Below are 16630 nucleotides of genomic sequence, written 5' to 3'. Positions count from 1 at the left end.
AGTGGGCACCATGCAGCTAAACTCTAAAGAACCAAAGCATAGTGTATGGAGCAACCATAGCTGCTATAAAGTCAGGTTGAAATCAGACAGGAGAGAACCAGAGATAGAGAGCCCCACACACTTACTGCATGGTTTAATTTATATAATGTTTAAAAATAGGCGAAACTAATTTATGATGATAGAAATCATAACAGTGCCTTTGGGGTGGTGAGGGAATTAACTCGAAAGGGACATATGGGAATTTCTGGGATGATCTTTATCTTGATTTAAGTATTGACTACAAGAATATGTACATTTGCAAAACCCCAAGGAACTGTACACTTAAGATCTATGCTTTTAACTGTATATAAATTTTATCCCTCAACACGAAGATCTTTGTCTCAATAATTATTTAAGAAATGAAAATTAAAACAACAATGAGATATCACTTAAGTCTATCAGAATGACAGAAATCACAAAGTTAAATTATACTTATTAAGGTGTTGGCTGCAGCTGTGATCTCATCTGAAGGCTGAGTAAGCTCATTGATTGACTGCAGAATTTATCTCCTTGTAATTTTATTATTGACGTCACCATTTACTTGCTGACTGTCAGTCAAGGTTGCTTCCAGCTCATAGAGGCTGCCAGCTTTCCTTGCCATAATGTCCCCACAGGCATGTTCACAACATGGCAGTTTTTGTCTTCTTTGAGGCCAGCTGGAGAAATACTCCAGAAAGCTGCAATGGAGTCTTGTATAACACAAACTAACCCATCATATTTACAGGTCCCACTAACACTCAAGGGGAAGGAATTACACAGCATGCATGCACCAGGGAGCAGGAATCCTAAGGGCCATTTAAAATTCTGTCTACTGCAATATTACACAAACATATATACATACATAAATAAATATATCAAGTACCATTTGTATAGCTGTCATTGGATGGAAGAGGGAAATTAGAATGGGGAATAGGAATAAGGGAGAAAATATAAGAATAAGAGGCTTGATGGGACCATTAATCATAGTGTGCTATGAAATGAAGGCGGGGATACATATCTACACCTGAGGTCCCAAAAATCCTCTATGGAATATTTCCAGAAACACCAAATTTGAATCAAATTAATCACAGAAATCAACCTATAAATCCCTCTTAAGAACATATTGCATTGTTGCTGGAATGAATTGGAAGACATTGTGAAACACAGTAATAATTCTTTCTAAGTAAGCAGGAATTGATGAATTTCCCACCTTCACTGTTTCATATGAGGGCAGGGTAGTTGGTGGGGTGTGAGGAGCTAAAGGATATTCTGGGTCACACTGTTTTTTCCTGGACAAGTCTTCACTAGTTTGTTCTACTAGCAAAACTTCCAGTTGCAGGAATGATGACATAGATTGTCCATATTGTTCATTTTGGTTGTTCTTGTGGAAGGAATCAACTATACCACTATCATTCACAAAATTCATTTAAAATAGAACTAGGGTTCTGGTGGTTATGATTGAAAAAAGTATGCAAATATTATTACTTAAATAAAGCTAAACAACATGAAAACACTACACTATACCTGTAGGATACTGAGAAGTAAATACCAAACAATATTAATAAAAAATCAAATGCCAAGGGGTTGTAAAGAGCAGTTTCAGTTGGCTTATATTTGGTATGTTATATAATATCCTGAGTCTCTATCTTACTATTCCAAACTCCCCTTGAATAGCCTTGGCTCAGTCAATTCGTGCTCCAGGAAGAGTCACTATTACATCGACTTTTGTTATTAATATGTGTCCAGGGCAAAACGTTTTACCATGATACTTTTCTGCCCAGGAACCAAGGAAGAGAGAACAAAAGGAAAAGCAATTAGTATTACTTCTTTCTTTGCCCATGAAACTAAATAATTGGGCCACTTTTTTTTGTTTTTGGTCCTATTTGATCAAACAATAAGTGAAGATTTGGAATGACAAGCCTAGGCTGCCTTAATTCCTATATCTAACTCAGAGAAGTCATTTGGTACACATAAATATGCAAATAAATTATTTTTTCTGTCTTTTTTTTTTTTTGTGATATTAGCCCTGAGCTAACATACACCGCCAATCCTCCTCTTTTTGCTGAGGGAGACCGGCCCTGAGCTAACATGCATGCCCATCTTCCTCCACTTTATATGTGGGAAGCCTGCCACAGCATGGCTTGCTAAGCAGTGCATAGGTCCGCACCAGGGATTCGAATTGCTGAACCCTGGGCAGCTAAAGTGGAACGTGTGAACTTAACTGCTGCGCCACTGGGCCGGCCCCTAAATTAATATTTTTCATTCCTCAACACCTTGGTGTGTGTGTAGGATTGCCAGGCATCCTGTATAGATGGACACGCCCTGAATTTAATGATTTTTGTCCCGTGTAATATCTTTGTCAGAACATCCTAAATATACCGTATTCATATCTTCCCAATAAATTACAAAAATTTGGCAGTCAGAGCTATTTTCCACTACTGTAACAGGTGCTTAAATCACTTAAATGGCAACATTAGCTGAAAATCATGCTTCCACAAATAAAGACCTGTACAATCCCTTATCTCTCCTTGTGGGCTTGTCTGAGAGAAGTCTAAAAGGGAGGACTGAGTATTAAAAATACTTACTTTTCATATTCAAGAAAGGAAAACACCGTTCTTTGGCCAAAGTCCCAAGAAACGAACAAGCAACCTCCATTAGAGATAACTTTCGGTCAGTGCACACGATCAAAAATCAGCCAATCAACAACAGCTGCAGTTAACCAGATTCTGAAAGCTGGCAAATCAATGACAGCCCCAAGTTTCTGACAGTGAACCATTCAGTGACAGCCTCAGCTCCTAGACAAGAGCCAGTAAGTGTCTCACTCTACTGATGAAGACTCTCAAAGTGAGAGGGTTAACAAGGAGCCTTACTCCACGGACCATACTAACACAGCTGAAAGCCTATCAACACCTAAACCCTCTTTGTTCCAAAAGCCTGAACACCAGGCTTCCCAAAACCTTAGAGAAGAACAGCTCCAGCTTTGCTGCGGAAGACTGTATCATTACAACTGGCCCTTACAGACAAGCGGGAAGTGCACTATTTTTTCTGAATCACATATCAAGTTCAATTTATTGTTTGTTCACAAGTTCACAATCCTTTCAACAGTTCAACTTGTTTATGATTAGTTAGGAGTGTGGACTTGTGAGTTACAGACTCATTGATATAACTACAATATAATCAAATTTAATATTTTCCATTCTTTTTGAAATATTTTGAAACTATTATCTCTTCTTTTATTTGTATATATTTAAACTCTAAAATGCCAAAACACAAGTGTAAATTTTGCGATGGATTTTCTGAACAGTAGAAATTTATCAGCTGAGGGAAAAATCCTTTTGAAACTCTTTGTGCAGCATGCAGCAGTTCATTCCACATAAAAAATGGTGGAAAGTCAGATGTAAACCAGCATATACTAATAGCTAAGCAAAAGAGATGAGTGATTTCCTCATACAGTACCAAAGAAGGTGATACAATAAATTTTCCAGATTCAGAAAAATTCAGGTGAAGAGGATATAAGAATTGCAGCAGGGGCCAGCGAGGTGGCACAGTGGTTGGGTGCCTGTGTTCTGCTTCAGTGGCCCAGGGTTCCCCAGTTCGGATCGCAGATGCAGACTTATGCACCACTTGGCAAGCCATGCTGTGGTAGGCGTCCCACGTATAGGGTAGAGGAAGATGGGCATGGATATTAGCTCAGGGCCAGTTTTCCTCAGCAAAAAGAGGAGAATTGGCAGCAGATGTTAGCTCAGAGCTAATCTTCCTCAAAAAAAAAAAAAAATGGGGGCCCACCCGGTGGTGCAGCAGTTAAGTTCACACGTTCCACTTCTCAGTGGCCCAGGGTTCGCGGGTTTGGATCCTGGGTGAGGACATGGCAACACTTAGCAAAAGCCATGCTGTGGTAGGCGTTCCACGTATAAGGTAGAGGAAGATGGGCATGGATGCTACCTCAGGCCAGCCTTCCTCAGCAAAAAGAAGAGGATTGGCAGTAGTTAGCTCAGGGCTAATCTTACTCAAAAAAAAAAAAAAAAGAGAATTGCGGCACTGTATTGGTTTTCCACACTGTGTATCATAAATCCTTCTGCTCAAATGACTGTTTGAATGTACAATTACCGGAAGTACTTTCTGATTCCAAAATTACAAGCAAATTTTCAGGTCCCAGTTTGAAATCCACTGCAATAATTAAAGCATATAATGGCTCCCTTTGCAATTACAGAAATTAGCAAAGATCTACACATCACCTTGTTGGGGCACAGCCACTGGTGCAAGTAATCACAATGTAGAAAAAATGTTCCCTTGGCTTGTATAGTATTTTTCTAGTGGAAAAAAGGCTTGCTTCTAAGGCTATTTTCAAGTAAAATTCCTTCCACATGGGGCATCAAAGACAATAACAAACTTTTGAAGACTCTCTTATTGAGTTGAGTTAATGAGAAAAATTATACTGCTTTTGGTGGAGATAAAACCAATTTTTGTGGAAGTTTACATAATTATGCAGACAACGTTTATTCAAAATTGAAGCAAAGTGTGAATGATTCTGTGGAAGGTGTTGGCTGTTCTGGCCATATTCTGCATGATGCAGCTCAAACAGCATCTGATAAACTTTCTACTGACACTGAGGTCATTGTCATGGTATTGTTCTCTTGCTTCAGCATCTATGCTGTTTGAACTGAGTGAGTAAAGGATTTTTGTGATTTTGTTGACATCCAGTATTCTTCAGGTTTCTTGCATTCACCAAACCTGTTGGCTCTTTTTAACAAACGCAGCTGAGAGAATCCTAAGTTTATTTGAAGCACAGAAGTCATGCTTTAATTCTAAAGCAAGGCCCCCCAAATTCTTGTTGACTTTTTAAATAATCCATTGAGTGAAGTCTACTTCTTTTTCATAGTTCTCTCTTTAGCAATAGGATTTTGCAAGTTGGAAAAAGAGCAACAGTGTTATTGAAGTATTCCATTGCTCAAAATTGAATGTGTTGAAGAAAGAACTGAACACAATTGTATGCCTTTGAGGGTCAATTCTGTTCTTAAAGGGGACAACATCACTTAGGAACAGGAAAAGAAATTCCAACTTGAAGTGAATAATGCTGATGGCACTTGTTCTATCTTTTGAAATAGTTTTAATACCTCGAAGAATTCAATTCTTTTATCTGGATGTTACTAAATACTTTCCCAACATGGGAAGAAGTGGAATCACCCTGCGTAGTGTTAGAGAAGGAGGGAAGAAAAATTGATGACAATGTTCTGTTTATAGGGGCCGGCCCGGTGGCACAGCGGTTAAGTTCGCACGTTCCGTTTCTCGGCGGCCCGGGGTTCGCTGGTTCGGATCCCGGGTGCGGACATGGCACTGCTTGGCAGCCATGCTGTGGTAGGCGTCCCACGTATAAACTAGAGGAAGATGGGCACGGATGTTAGCTCAGAGCCAGGCTTCCTCAGCAAAAAGAGGAGGACTGGCAGTAGTTAGCTGAGGGCTAATCTTCCTCCAAAAAAAAACCAAACAAACAAACAAAAAGAAGCACGACACAATGGTCAAGAACGGAAAAGCAAGTTAAGAAGAGCAATGATCAGAGTTGTTAACTTAATGTCAGTACATGTTCAGTATGCCATATCACAATGCTAATGTCCAGTATGTCTTCTCACTAACAAATGATCAATGGAAAGAAGAATGAAATAAATTGGATTGACCACTGTAGAAACTATGTTACAATATAAATGGAATAACTGCAAGGATTTTATAAGCAAATTCTGCAAAACAAAGAACTGTTACGGAAAGTCAAATCATCAGGGAAATACAATTCAAGAAAGAGGCAGATAATTTAGATACTCATAATTTATTTCAGATGAATAGCAAATAATTTTTAGTATTTAAAATTTAGTACACCCCATGCGATAATTTTATCTTTATGTATATACACGAGCAATGAGAAATAATTCAAATTTAATTGGGCACACAGGTTTTTATTTGCTAAATCTGGGAACTCTTTCTGGTTTTGATAAACCGTCTATAAGCTAATTACTAGATCACCTTTCAGCTCCTTACTGACTTACAGAAAGCTGAGGCAAGTAGCTGGGGGGAATCACCAGGGCTAGAACTAGGGGGCTAGAAAACTCAGTAATCAACACAAATGCTATTTCACTGCAATATTTTAGACAATCAGAATTAATGCAAAAACAAAAACCTAGGTTGAACACAGTGTCAAAATTTCAAACAAAGACAGGACCTGACTCTGAGTTCCTCATTCACCTCACCCTAATCCTAGTCCTGGGAGAACCCCAGGTTTCTGCCACCCTGTTAAATCTTGTGCCTGAGTCAAGCCCTTTGCTTGCCTCTCCCTAGTCCTGGCCCTGCTGGATCCTATCCTTGAAATCCTTCATCCTCCATGGAAAAACACACACATACAGAGTCACACCCACTCATACACATCAAAATACTTGTGAACAAGGAGTTGTCAGCTCTGCCTCTAAGAACTGAGTTCCTGCCTACATTCAGCAACTTTGGTCTTGACATTAAAGGCAACTTAACACAATTTAAGACATAAAAACATTATTTCCCAATTACATTTTCTGGATCTCTTTTTGAGTCAGATGATGAAACCTTCTCAGGAACCGTGGTCTGTATAAATGTTTTATGAGGATCTACAATAAAAATAAGCAAAGTTATTTTGATACTTTTAATCTTACATTATCCATTTCTAAATCCAATCCTGCTTTTGTTTCTCTACCAAAAAATTTTTGTATAATCTTTGCATATACTCTTCCTTTCCATTGTCTTTCTGGTCATTCTTACCTACACGTTTCTTAACCCTTGTCAAGATCTCAACCATTTTTATTCTCTCTCTCTCTCTCTCTCCACACACACACACACACTCCCCTCATTAGGCAGTCTGACTAACACTGAGTAACAAATTACAGTGTTGTAAAAGAGGTGTAGAAATGAGAAAACACGAGTGCATCAAGACAGAGGGATCATTTGCAGGGAAAACATATAGAATAATGAATATAAGCGTGATCTACAATTTTCAATGGACCAGGTGGAGGACAGCAGTCACCAAAATCAGGAAATCACTGATACCTTCTCCATGGTGATACAATTATTTCTGGAATAGCATAATTTTGTATGTGGAAAAGACCACATATATCATTTTTCTCCATTTTACAGACAAGGAAACCATCCCAGAGAGGTGAAAAGATTTTCTGCCCAGAGGCTGCCTCTGCCTTCTTGGCCACAGACCCCGAAGTGAGAGGCAAAGAGAAAGTGGGTGGCAACAGCGAGGGGCCAGGTTAAGGTCTGGGCCAGGATGCTGGATCAAAAATTACAGCTCCTTAGCCAAATCCCGTCAGAAGCCTAGATTGGGAGGGGAAACAAGTATTTGGACTTACCAGGGCCTGCGTGCAGCCCGCCAATTCCGGTGAGAAGGACCGCAAGAAGGAACATGGCTCCGCTGTCTTGGAGCCAGGCTGGCAGAACGGCAGCAGTTGAGGCGTTGAGGCAACTGAAGGCGGAGCCGCGCGGGCGGCCGCTGAGCGTTGGAAATGCGCGACGTGAGCGGGAGGGTGGAGGTGGCGGAGTGGGAAAGAGCTCGAGGGATAAGGGAAAAGCTGGGTTGGCATAGGTAATGTGCAGCTAGCCGGCAGATGGGGGCTCAAGAGAAGACAGCAATACTGACGCACGTTCACTTTATTGTTAAGGAAGGAAAAGCTGTGTAATTTTCAATTCTCAGGTTAGGGTGATGCCTGGTGAGGCTTTTGTTTTTATCTTTCACTTAGGTCGATGATTTCTGAAGTAATTTCTAGTTACAGTGAGGCAAAGGAACAAAGATAAAAATGCTCAAGTTACTGATAGCAAACAAGTTTCTTTCTGTTACATTTACATACCATCCAAAGAGACGAAATGCATATATTCGCAAAAACTGTTGCAAACACTGTGACTTCTAAATTTAATGGTTGGATACCCATTACAGGACCGCTATTGAATGCAGAAGATGCCAAACCATCCCTGTTCAAATATAGACTCTTCCAAAAAATCTTCTTCAATATCGCTAGTTATTATTTCCACACTCTGTATAATTCTGCAGCCCCTAGTTTTTACTTCTTCACTTAGCCATTTTTAAAGTCTGCCTCTATTAGGAGCAACAACATTTTGATTTATTGAGGTCTGTAGGCATTCATGCTTCACAAACCGTAGCCTATATCTTATTAACTACATTAGAATACAGCCATGCCCCACATTAATTTAGTTTTAACAAATGTTGAAAACATGTTTATAAATTCACTTTGAAATTGCTTGACTCTTCCGAAAAGATAAGAGAATTTATCAGCAGACTATAACAGTAACAAATAATCTTTAAAAAGAACCAAGTAACCAAGAAATAAAGTCACAATAGGTGGAATTAACGGTAGAATGGATACATATTGCTTAATGAATTAGAAATTTGGAATATTGGAGAGACAAACTCTCCCAGGAAGGAACAAGAAAGGATAAAAAATAGAAAACACAAAAATAAAATTAAGAGATAAGAAAAAGAAAAGTAGAACTGTCCATATCCAGATAATAGCATTTCCAGAAGGAGAGAAATATTAAAACAGTTAAGAGGAAATATTTAAAGGGATAATGGAAAAAGTTTCTCTGAATTTAAAAATAAGAAAATAACCTTGGAAAGGACCCAGGTATTAAAAACTGGGCATTGAAGAAAAAACAAATCTGAAACTTCAAATGACAGCAAAGTGAAAAATCTGAAATCTTCCAGAGGAAAAGAGCAGATCACCTATCAAGGCACTAGAGTCAGACTGACATTAATAGCCATATTGGATGCATGGCTTTCTATTTGTCCTGCCCTTTTTTGTGGTTTTCTCTCCTTTTTTGCCTTCCATTGGATTGATAATTCTTTATTATTTCGTTTTCCTTCTTTATTGGCATGACAGCTAAGTAGTTTTTAAATTTTTCTTTTAGTGGTTACTTTAGAATTATAGCATGTGCTCAGGAATATCTCCCTATCTTAATGTCCCCTGATTAGCAACTTGACATCTGCAAAGTCCCCTCACAGGAATACCTTGATTAATGTTTGATTGAATAACTAGGAGACAGGGAGCTTGGAGGGATATCTTTAGAATTCTTCATAGAATAAGTGGCCTATTAATGTCTCTAATCCTTTGGGCTCTTAACTAGATCAGGATATGACTGTTCAGGTGTCATTCTTTGATGCTATGGTGGTATGATTTTATTTTTATTGAGTTGATAGGTTACAATCTTGTGAAATTTCAGTTGTACATTAATGTTTGTCAGTCGTGTTGTAGGTGCACCACTTCACCCTTTGTGCCCACCCCCACTCCACCTTTCCCCTGGTAGCCACTAATCTGTTCTCTTTGTCCACATTTTTAAATTCCTCATATGAGTGGAGTCATACAGAGATTATCCTTCTCTAGCTGGGTTATTTCACTTAACATAATTCCCTTAAGGTCCATCCATGTTATTGCAAATGGAATGATTTTGTTCTGTTTTGCAGCTGAGTAGTATTCCATTGTGTATATATATATATACATGTATATATATATATATATATATATATATATATATCACATCTTCTTTATCCATTCATCTGTTGATGGGCACTTAGGTTGCTTCCATGTCTTGGCTATTGTAAATAATGCTGCAGTGAACATTGGGACGCATAGGACTTTTGGAATTGCTGACTGCAAGCTCTTTGGATAGATACCCAGTAGTGGAATAGCTGAGCCATATGGTAGTTCTATTTTTATTTTTTTGAGGAATCTCCATACTCTTTTCCTCAGTGGCTGCACCAGTTTGCATTCCCACCAGCAGTGTATGAGGGTTCCTTTTTCTCCACAACCTCTCCAACATTTGTTACTATTAGTTTTAGATATTTTTGTCATTCTAATGGGTGTAAGGTGATATCTTAGTGTAGTTTTGATTTACATTTCCCTCATGATCAGCGATGATGAACATCTTTTCATGTGCCTATTGGCCATCCGTATATCTTCTTTGGAGAAATGTCTGTTCATGTCTCCAGCCCATTTTTTGATCGGGTTGTTTGATTTTTTGTTGTTGAGTTGTGACAGTTCTTTATGTATTATGGATATTAAGCCTTTGTCAGATATATGACTTGCAAATATTTTTTCCCAGTTAGTGGGTTTTTCTTTGTTTCAATCCTGTTTTCATTTGCCTTGAAGAAGCTCTTTATTCTGATGAAGTTCCATTTGTTTATTCTTTCTCTTGTTTCCCTTCCCTGAGAAGACATGGTGTCTGAAAAGATCCTTTTAATACTGATGTCAAAGAGTGTACTGCCTACGTTTTCGTCTAGAATCCTTATGGTTTCAAGTCTCACATTTAGGTCTTTGATCCATTTTGAGTTTATTTTGGTAAATGGTGAAAAAGAATGGTCAATTTTCATTCTTTTACATATGGCTTTCCTGTTTTCCCAGCACCATTTATTGAAAAGACTTTCTTTTCTTCATTGTATGCCCTCAGCTCCTCTGTCGAAGATAAGCTGTCCGTAGATGTGTGGTTTTATTTCTGGGCTTTCAATACTGTTGGATTGATCTGTGCACCTGTTTTGGTACCAGTACCATGCTGTTTTGATTACTGTAGCTTTGTAGTATGTTTTGAAGTCAGGGATTGTGATGCCTCCTGTTTTGTTCTTTTTTCTCAGGATTGCTTTAACAATTCGGGGTCTTTTGTTGCCCCATATGAATTTTAGGATTCTTTGTTCTAATTCTGTAAAGAATGTCATTGGGATTCTGATTGGGATAGCGTTGAATCTGTGGATTGCTTTAGGTAGAACAGACATTTTAACTATGTTTATTCTTCCAATTGATGTACATGGAATGTCTTTTCATACCCTTATATTGTCATCCAATGCTCTCAGAAAGGCCTTGTAATTTTCATTATATAGGTCCTTCACTTCCTTACTTAAATTTACCCTGAGGTATTTTATTCTTTTTTGTGATTATGAATGGTATTGTGTTCTTGAGTTCTTTTTCTGTTAGCTCATTATTAGAATATAGAAATGCTACTGATTTATACAAATTGATTTTATACCCTGCAACTTTGCTATAGTTGTTGATTACTTCTAAGAGCTTTCCAACGGATTCTTTGGGGTTTTCTATATATAAGATCATGTGGTCTGTAAACAGCGAGAGTTGCACTTCTTCCCTCCCTATTTGGATTCCTTTTATTCCTTTTTCTTGCCTGATTGCTCTGGCCAGGACCTCCAGTACTATGTTAAATAAGAGTGGCGATAGAGGGCATCCTTGTCTCGTTCCTGGTTTCAGGGGGATGGTGCTCAGTTTTTGCCCAGTGAGTATGATGTTGGCTGTGGGTTTGTCATATATGGCCTATATTATTTTGAAGTAGTTCCCTTCTATGCCCATTTTGTTCAGAGTTTTTACCATAAATGGCTGTTGGATCTTGTCAAATGCTTTCTCTGCATCTATTGAGATGATCATGTGGTTTTTATGCCTCAGTTTGTTGATGTGGTGTATGACGTTGATTGATTTGTGGATGTTGAACCATCCCTGTGTCCCTGGTATGAATCCCACCTGATCATGATGCATGATCCTTTTGATGAGTTGCTAAATTCTGGTTGCCAAAATTTTGTTTAGAATTTTTGCATCTACGTTCATCAGTGATATTGGCCTGTAGTTCTCTTTTTTTCTGGTGTCCTTGTCAGGCTTTGGTATCAGTGTCATGTTGGCCTCCTGGAACGTGTTAGGAAGTGTTCTATCCTCCCTAATTTTTTGGAATAGCTTGAAAAGGATAGGTATTAAATCCTCTCTGAAAGTTTGGTAGAATTCCCCAGGAAAGCCATCTGGTCCTGGGGTTTTATTCTTTGGGCTGTTTTTGATTGCTGTTTCAATCTCTTTCCTTGTGCTTGGTCTGTTCAAATTGTCTGCTTCTTATGAGTGAGCTTTGGGAGATTGTAGGAGTCCAGGAATTTATCCATTTCCTCTAGGTTATCGATTTTGCTGGCATAGAGTTTTTCATAGTATTCTCTTATAATCTGTTGTATTTCTGCAGAGTCTGTTGTTATTTCTCCTCTTTCATTTCTGATTTTGTTTATTTGAGCTTTCTCCCTTTTTTTCTTTGTAAGTCTGGCCAGTGGTTTGTCAATTTTATTTATCTTCTCAAAGAACCAGCTCTTTGTCTCACTGATCCTTTCTACTGCCTTTTTTGTTTCAATAGCATTTATTTCTGCTCTGATTTTTATTATTTCTCTCCTTCTGCTGACTTTGGGCTTTATTTGTTCTTCTTTCTCTAGTTCACTTAGGTGTAGTTTAAGATTGCTTATTTTGGATCTTTCTTGTTTGTTAAGATGTGCCTGTATTGCAATGAATTTTCCTCTTAATACAGCTTTGCTGTATCCCATATGAGTTGGTATGACATGTTATCATTTTCATTTGTTTCCAGGTGTTTTTTGATTTCTTCTTTAATTTCTTCAATGATCCATTGCTTGTTCAGTAGTGTATTGTTTAGTCTCCACATCCTTTGCCTTTCTCAGCTTTTTTCTTGTACTTAATTTCTAGCCTTAAAGCATTATGATCAGAGAAGATGCTTGTTATAATTTCAATTTTTTTAAATTCATAGAGGCGTGCCTTGTTTCCCAACATATGGTCTATCCTTGAGAATGTTCCATGTGCACTTGAGAAGAATGTGTATTCTGCTGTTTTAGGATGAAGTGATCTATATATGTCTATTAAGTCCAATTGTTTTAGTTTTTCATTTATCCCCACTATTTCCTTGTTGGATTTTCTGTCTGGATGATCTGTCCATTGATGTGAGTGGGGTGTTGAGGTCTCCTACTATTGTTGTGTTGTTTTCGACATCTTTCTTTAGGTCTGTTAATCGTTGCTTTATGAGCTTAGGTGCTCCTATGTTGGGTACATAGATATTTATAAGTGTTAGTTCTTCTTGATGAAGTGTCCCTTTGATCATTATATATTGTCCCTCTGTGTCTCTCTTTAACTGCCTTATTTTGAAATCCGTTTTGTCTGATATAAGAATTGCAACACCTTCTTTCTTTCGCTTGCTATTAGCTTGAAGTATTGTCCTCCACCCCTTCACTCTGAGCCTGTTTGTCCTTGGGGCTGAGGTGTGTTTCCTGGAGGAGGCAAATAGTTGGATCTTGTTCTTTAATCCATTTTGACACTCTGTGTCTTTTTATTGGAGAGTTCAATCCATTTACATTGAGGATGATTCTTGATGCATGTGGACTTAATGCTGTCAATCTGTCACTCATTATCTGTTTTTCCTGCATTGCCTTTGTTTCTCGTCCTGTGTGTTTTAGCCTAACCATTGACTACTGCAATTTCTTATGCTGGGTTTCTTAGATTTTTCCTTATTTCTGTTTTGTGGGTCTGTTCTGTTTCTTAGTGTAGTGGCTACCCTGAAGTTTGTATTTAGAATCTCGTGTATAATATAGTCTATACTCTGGTGGGATCTTACTTACTTGGCCTAGACTGATTTAGTCCCTTTGTTCTTCCCCTCCTAAATTATTATTTTCATTTCTTATTCCAACTCGTGTTATGAGTTTGTAGTTAGAGTGATCAGATGGTCTTTGCTTTAGTAGTTTCCTTACCTTTATCCTAATGCTATAGTTGAATATTTGCTATCATATTCTGGTTCTATCTATCTGTCTCCCTACTCTGTGGTTTGTGATCCCTTTCTGCCTTTTTTCTTTTTTCAGGTATGAGAGCCTTCTTGAGGATTTCTTGTAGTGGAGGACTTTTGGCTACAAATTCCCTTAACTTTTGTTTGTCTGGAAAAGATTTAATTTCTCCCTTACATCTGAAGGATATTTTTGCTGGATAGAGTATTTTTGGCTGAAGATTTTTATCTTTTACAGTTTTGAATATGTCACTCCATTCTTTCCTAGCTTGTAAGGTTTCTGTAGAGAAATCCGCTGAAAGTCTGATAGGGTTTCTTTGTAGGTGATTTTCTTCTGTCTTGCTGCCCTGTGTATTCATTCTTTGTCTTTCATTTTTGCCATTTTTACTACTATATGCCTTGCAGTAGGTCTTTTTACATTGATAAATCTAGGAGATCTGAAAGCTTCCTCCACACACATTTCTCCCTCAATCCCTAGATTTGGGAAGTTCTCTTCTATAATTTCATTAAGCACACTTTCTGCTCCATTTTCCTTTTCCATGTTCTCGGGAATTCCTATCATCCTTAAATTCTTTCTTCTCATTGAATCCACTATCTCTCTGATATTTTCCTCATTCTTTTTAATTCTTAGTTCTCTTTCTCCCTCTGTCTGGAGCCATTCAGCCTGTCTATCTTCGATTATGCTAATTTTCTCCTCTATGGTGTCTACACAGGCATTCAGGGAATCCATATTCTGTTTTATCTGGTCCATTGTGTTTTTCATCTCTAGTAATTCTATTTGATTCTTCTTTAGAATTTCAATCTCTTTTGTGAAGTAACACCAGAACCCGTTGGTTTATTTCTCTATCTTTCTACCTCATTGAGTTTTTGGATGATAGCTACTCTGAACTCATTTTCACTTAGTGTACCTATTTCCAAGTCCTCAGGACTTAATTCTGTGTTTTTATTGTTTTCCTTCTGGTCTGGAGCTTTTATTAATTGCTGGATATAGAGGAGCAGTTTTTGAGCATGATGGTAGAATTCAGTTGCAGTTACAGCCTCTTGCCACTAGGTGTGGGTCAAGAGCTGTGTGTTCTGAGCTCTCTGCCTTCAGGCAAGATGGCAGTGCCCAGCACGGTTTGCCAGAGGGAGGGGCAGTTACTCTCACGTGCAGATCTGGATTTGGATCAGCTCTCATTCTCTGGTCTCCCGGGGCCCTGGCTTGATGGGGTCCCTGCACACAGACACTTTCCCCCATCAGCGGGTTTCCACTACACCAGCAGTGGGAGTCCTGGATGATCCCCCAGTTGTGCAGCCCCTCCCCTGCTCCTTCCCTTACTTGCGGCAGCGATTCCAGTCTCTAGGGGAGGGAGCGAAGTTCTCACTTACTCCGTTCCAGCTCCTCTGAGGGCAGCTACAGCCTCCCCATTCTCTGGAGGTCTCTGACGGTCTCAGCATTAGGGGTCATTGGTTGAAATTCAGTTTTTCCGTATCTTCGGTTTTATTTTGGAGGGGAGAGAGTCCCGGCTCAGCTAACCCCGCCATTTTGCTCTGCCTCTAATTATGATGGTATGATTTTTAGCAGGTCTTGGAGAAAGTATAAAGGTGTAGTCTTCCTGATTCTGTCATAGTGGGTACTTAGTTTGAACTGCTATTGCTAAGTGTTTATTAGACTTCAGCTGACACAGAATGACTCACAAATTTCACCAAGTCCTTCTGCAACCCAAAATACCTAACCTGCATTGGATCATGTCTAACCTGAAAACCTGTAAAGTTAGATGGCCATTGAAATGCCATTGAAATGGCAAACAAGATTCATCTCTCCATATGAGACGTAGATGGTATCCTGGAACCTCACCTCTTATGAGGCACTCTTCTCTGACCTCAGAGCTGCTACATAATTTATGGATGGCTCCACCACCCTCACTTCCAAATAGCTAAGGATAGTAGACACACTAACTCCAGCGTCTTGGAATATACTCTTAGAGGAGGGTGAAGAAACTTAGTCAAGTGGACAGAATTGAAGACAGTACTCATGGAATTTACCTGGACTCTCTAGTTAACATCAGGCCTGATCCTTATAGACCTTTATTACTTGTCTGTGCCTAATAGTTTAGCTGACTTGGCATTCTAATGGGAGGAGAACTGTGACCAGCATTGAATTGGTGAAATTCCTTTACACTCAAGTCAGAATTTTCCCCTCTGGGATCAAGATTTTCTGTCAGCTTCTTAGAGAACTGATTGACTAGGTATCCAAACAGTTATTAGATCACACTTGTGGTGGGACTGAGTCATGAAATTTACTTTTCCCTTGAGCAGCCAAATGAGAGAAGCACCATTCCTGCCTACAAAGTCTCTTCTAGACTTGAGGTAAAATGAGAAAAAAAGAGAAAATAAATGACCCACATACCCTGGAAGAGCTCAATAAGCCAAGAGTTACGGAGGATATTCCAATATAACTGATCAAGGAGAACAGGTAAACCACTGTGCACCAGCTTCAATATTATAACATGAAGAAACTTTCTGTTAACATATTGGCCAAAGAAGAGACAGAGAAGCTGGTAGAGCCACAGGGGTGTAATTGAACTTCATGGGTTTCATAATTCCCTGAACCAACAAGCCCAAGAAGGAGGTCCTGTTGCATCTGATTGACTTAAAGAAACCTTTAATTAAAATTCCCATTGTAATTAATTGGTGGTGTCTTATTCCATATGCTCCTGTCACCAACTAGTTACCCCAAGGAACTCAAGGGTAGGTTCGGATATTTTACCTTTTCCAAATGTGTTTTTCCCTTTGTTATGTTAAGGAGGTACAATCACCAACCACCCTGAACCAGACCAAGCCTCACTACGAGAGCTGAGAGCTACACTTGTGACCTTTGCCTCATTTTTAATACTAAGATCTCTCCAGGAGGAGCTTAGACCTTATTACCATAACCTGCAGTGTATGTGGATCATGTTTTCCAGCTGGGCATGCACAAGCAAATACACACCTCTCCTTTTTGAATATTCATTCCCTATCTAAA

At 38.9% G+C, this 16630-nt stretch overlaps 1 protein-coding gene across 1 annotated transcript in view; it reads right to left on the bottom strand.

Moving 5' to 3' along the window:
• LOC106836908 (disintegrin and metalloproteinase domain-containing protein 5-like) overlaps positions 1–14863 on the bottom strand; it is a 186217-nt gene extending 171354 nt beyond the window's left edge. The window contains exons 1-3 of the mRNA XM_070499711.1: positions 14774–14863; positions 7386–7629; positions 6565–6641 (exon numbers count right to left, since the gene is read on the bottom strand). Of these exons, the coding sequence (XP_070355812.1) occupies positions 6565–6641; positions 7386–7629; positions 14774–14863 (411 nt within the window). The remainder of the gene's footprint in view (positions 1–6564; positions 6642–7385; positions 7630–14773) is intronic.
• Positions 14864–16630: the final 1767 nt, after the last annotated feature.

The sequence above is a fragment of the Equus asinus genome, chromosome 27 (genome assembly GCF_041296235.1).
Source record: "Equus asinus isolate D_3611 breed Donkey chromosome 27, EquAss-T2T_v2, whole genome shotgun sequence".
Classification (NCBI taxonomy): domain Eukaryota; kingdom Metazoa; phylum Chordata; class Mammalia; order Perissodactyla; family Equidae; genus Equus; species Equus asinus.
This window is presented reverse-complemented; position numbering and strand designations above follow the sequence as displayed.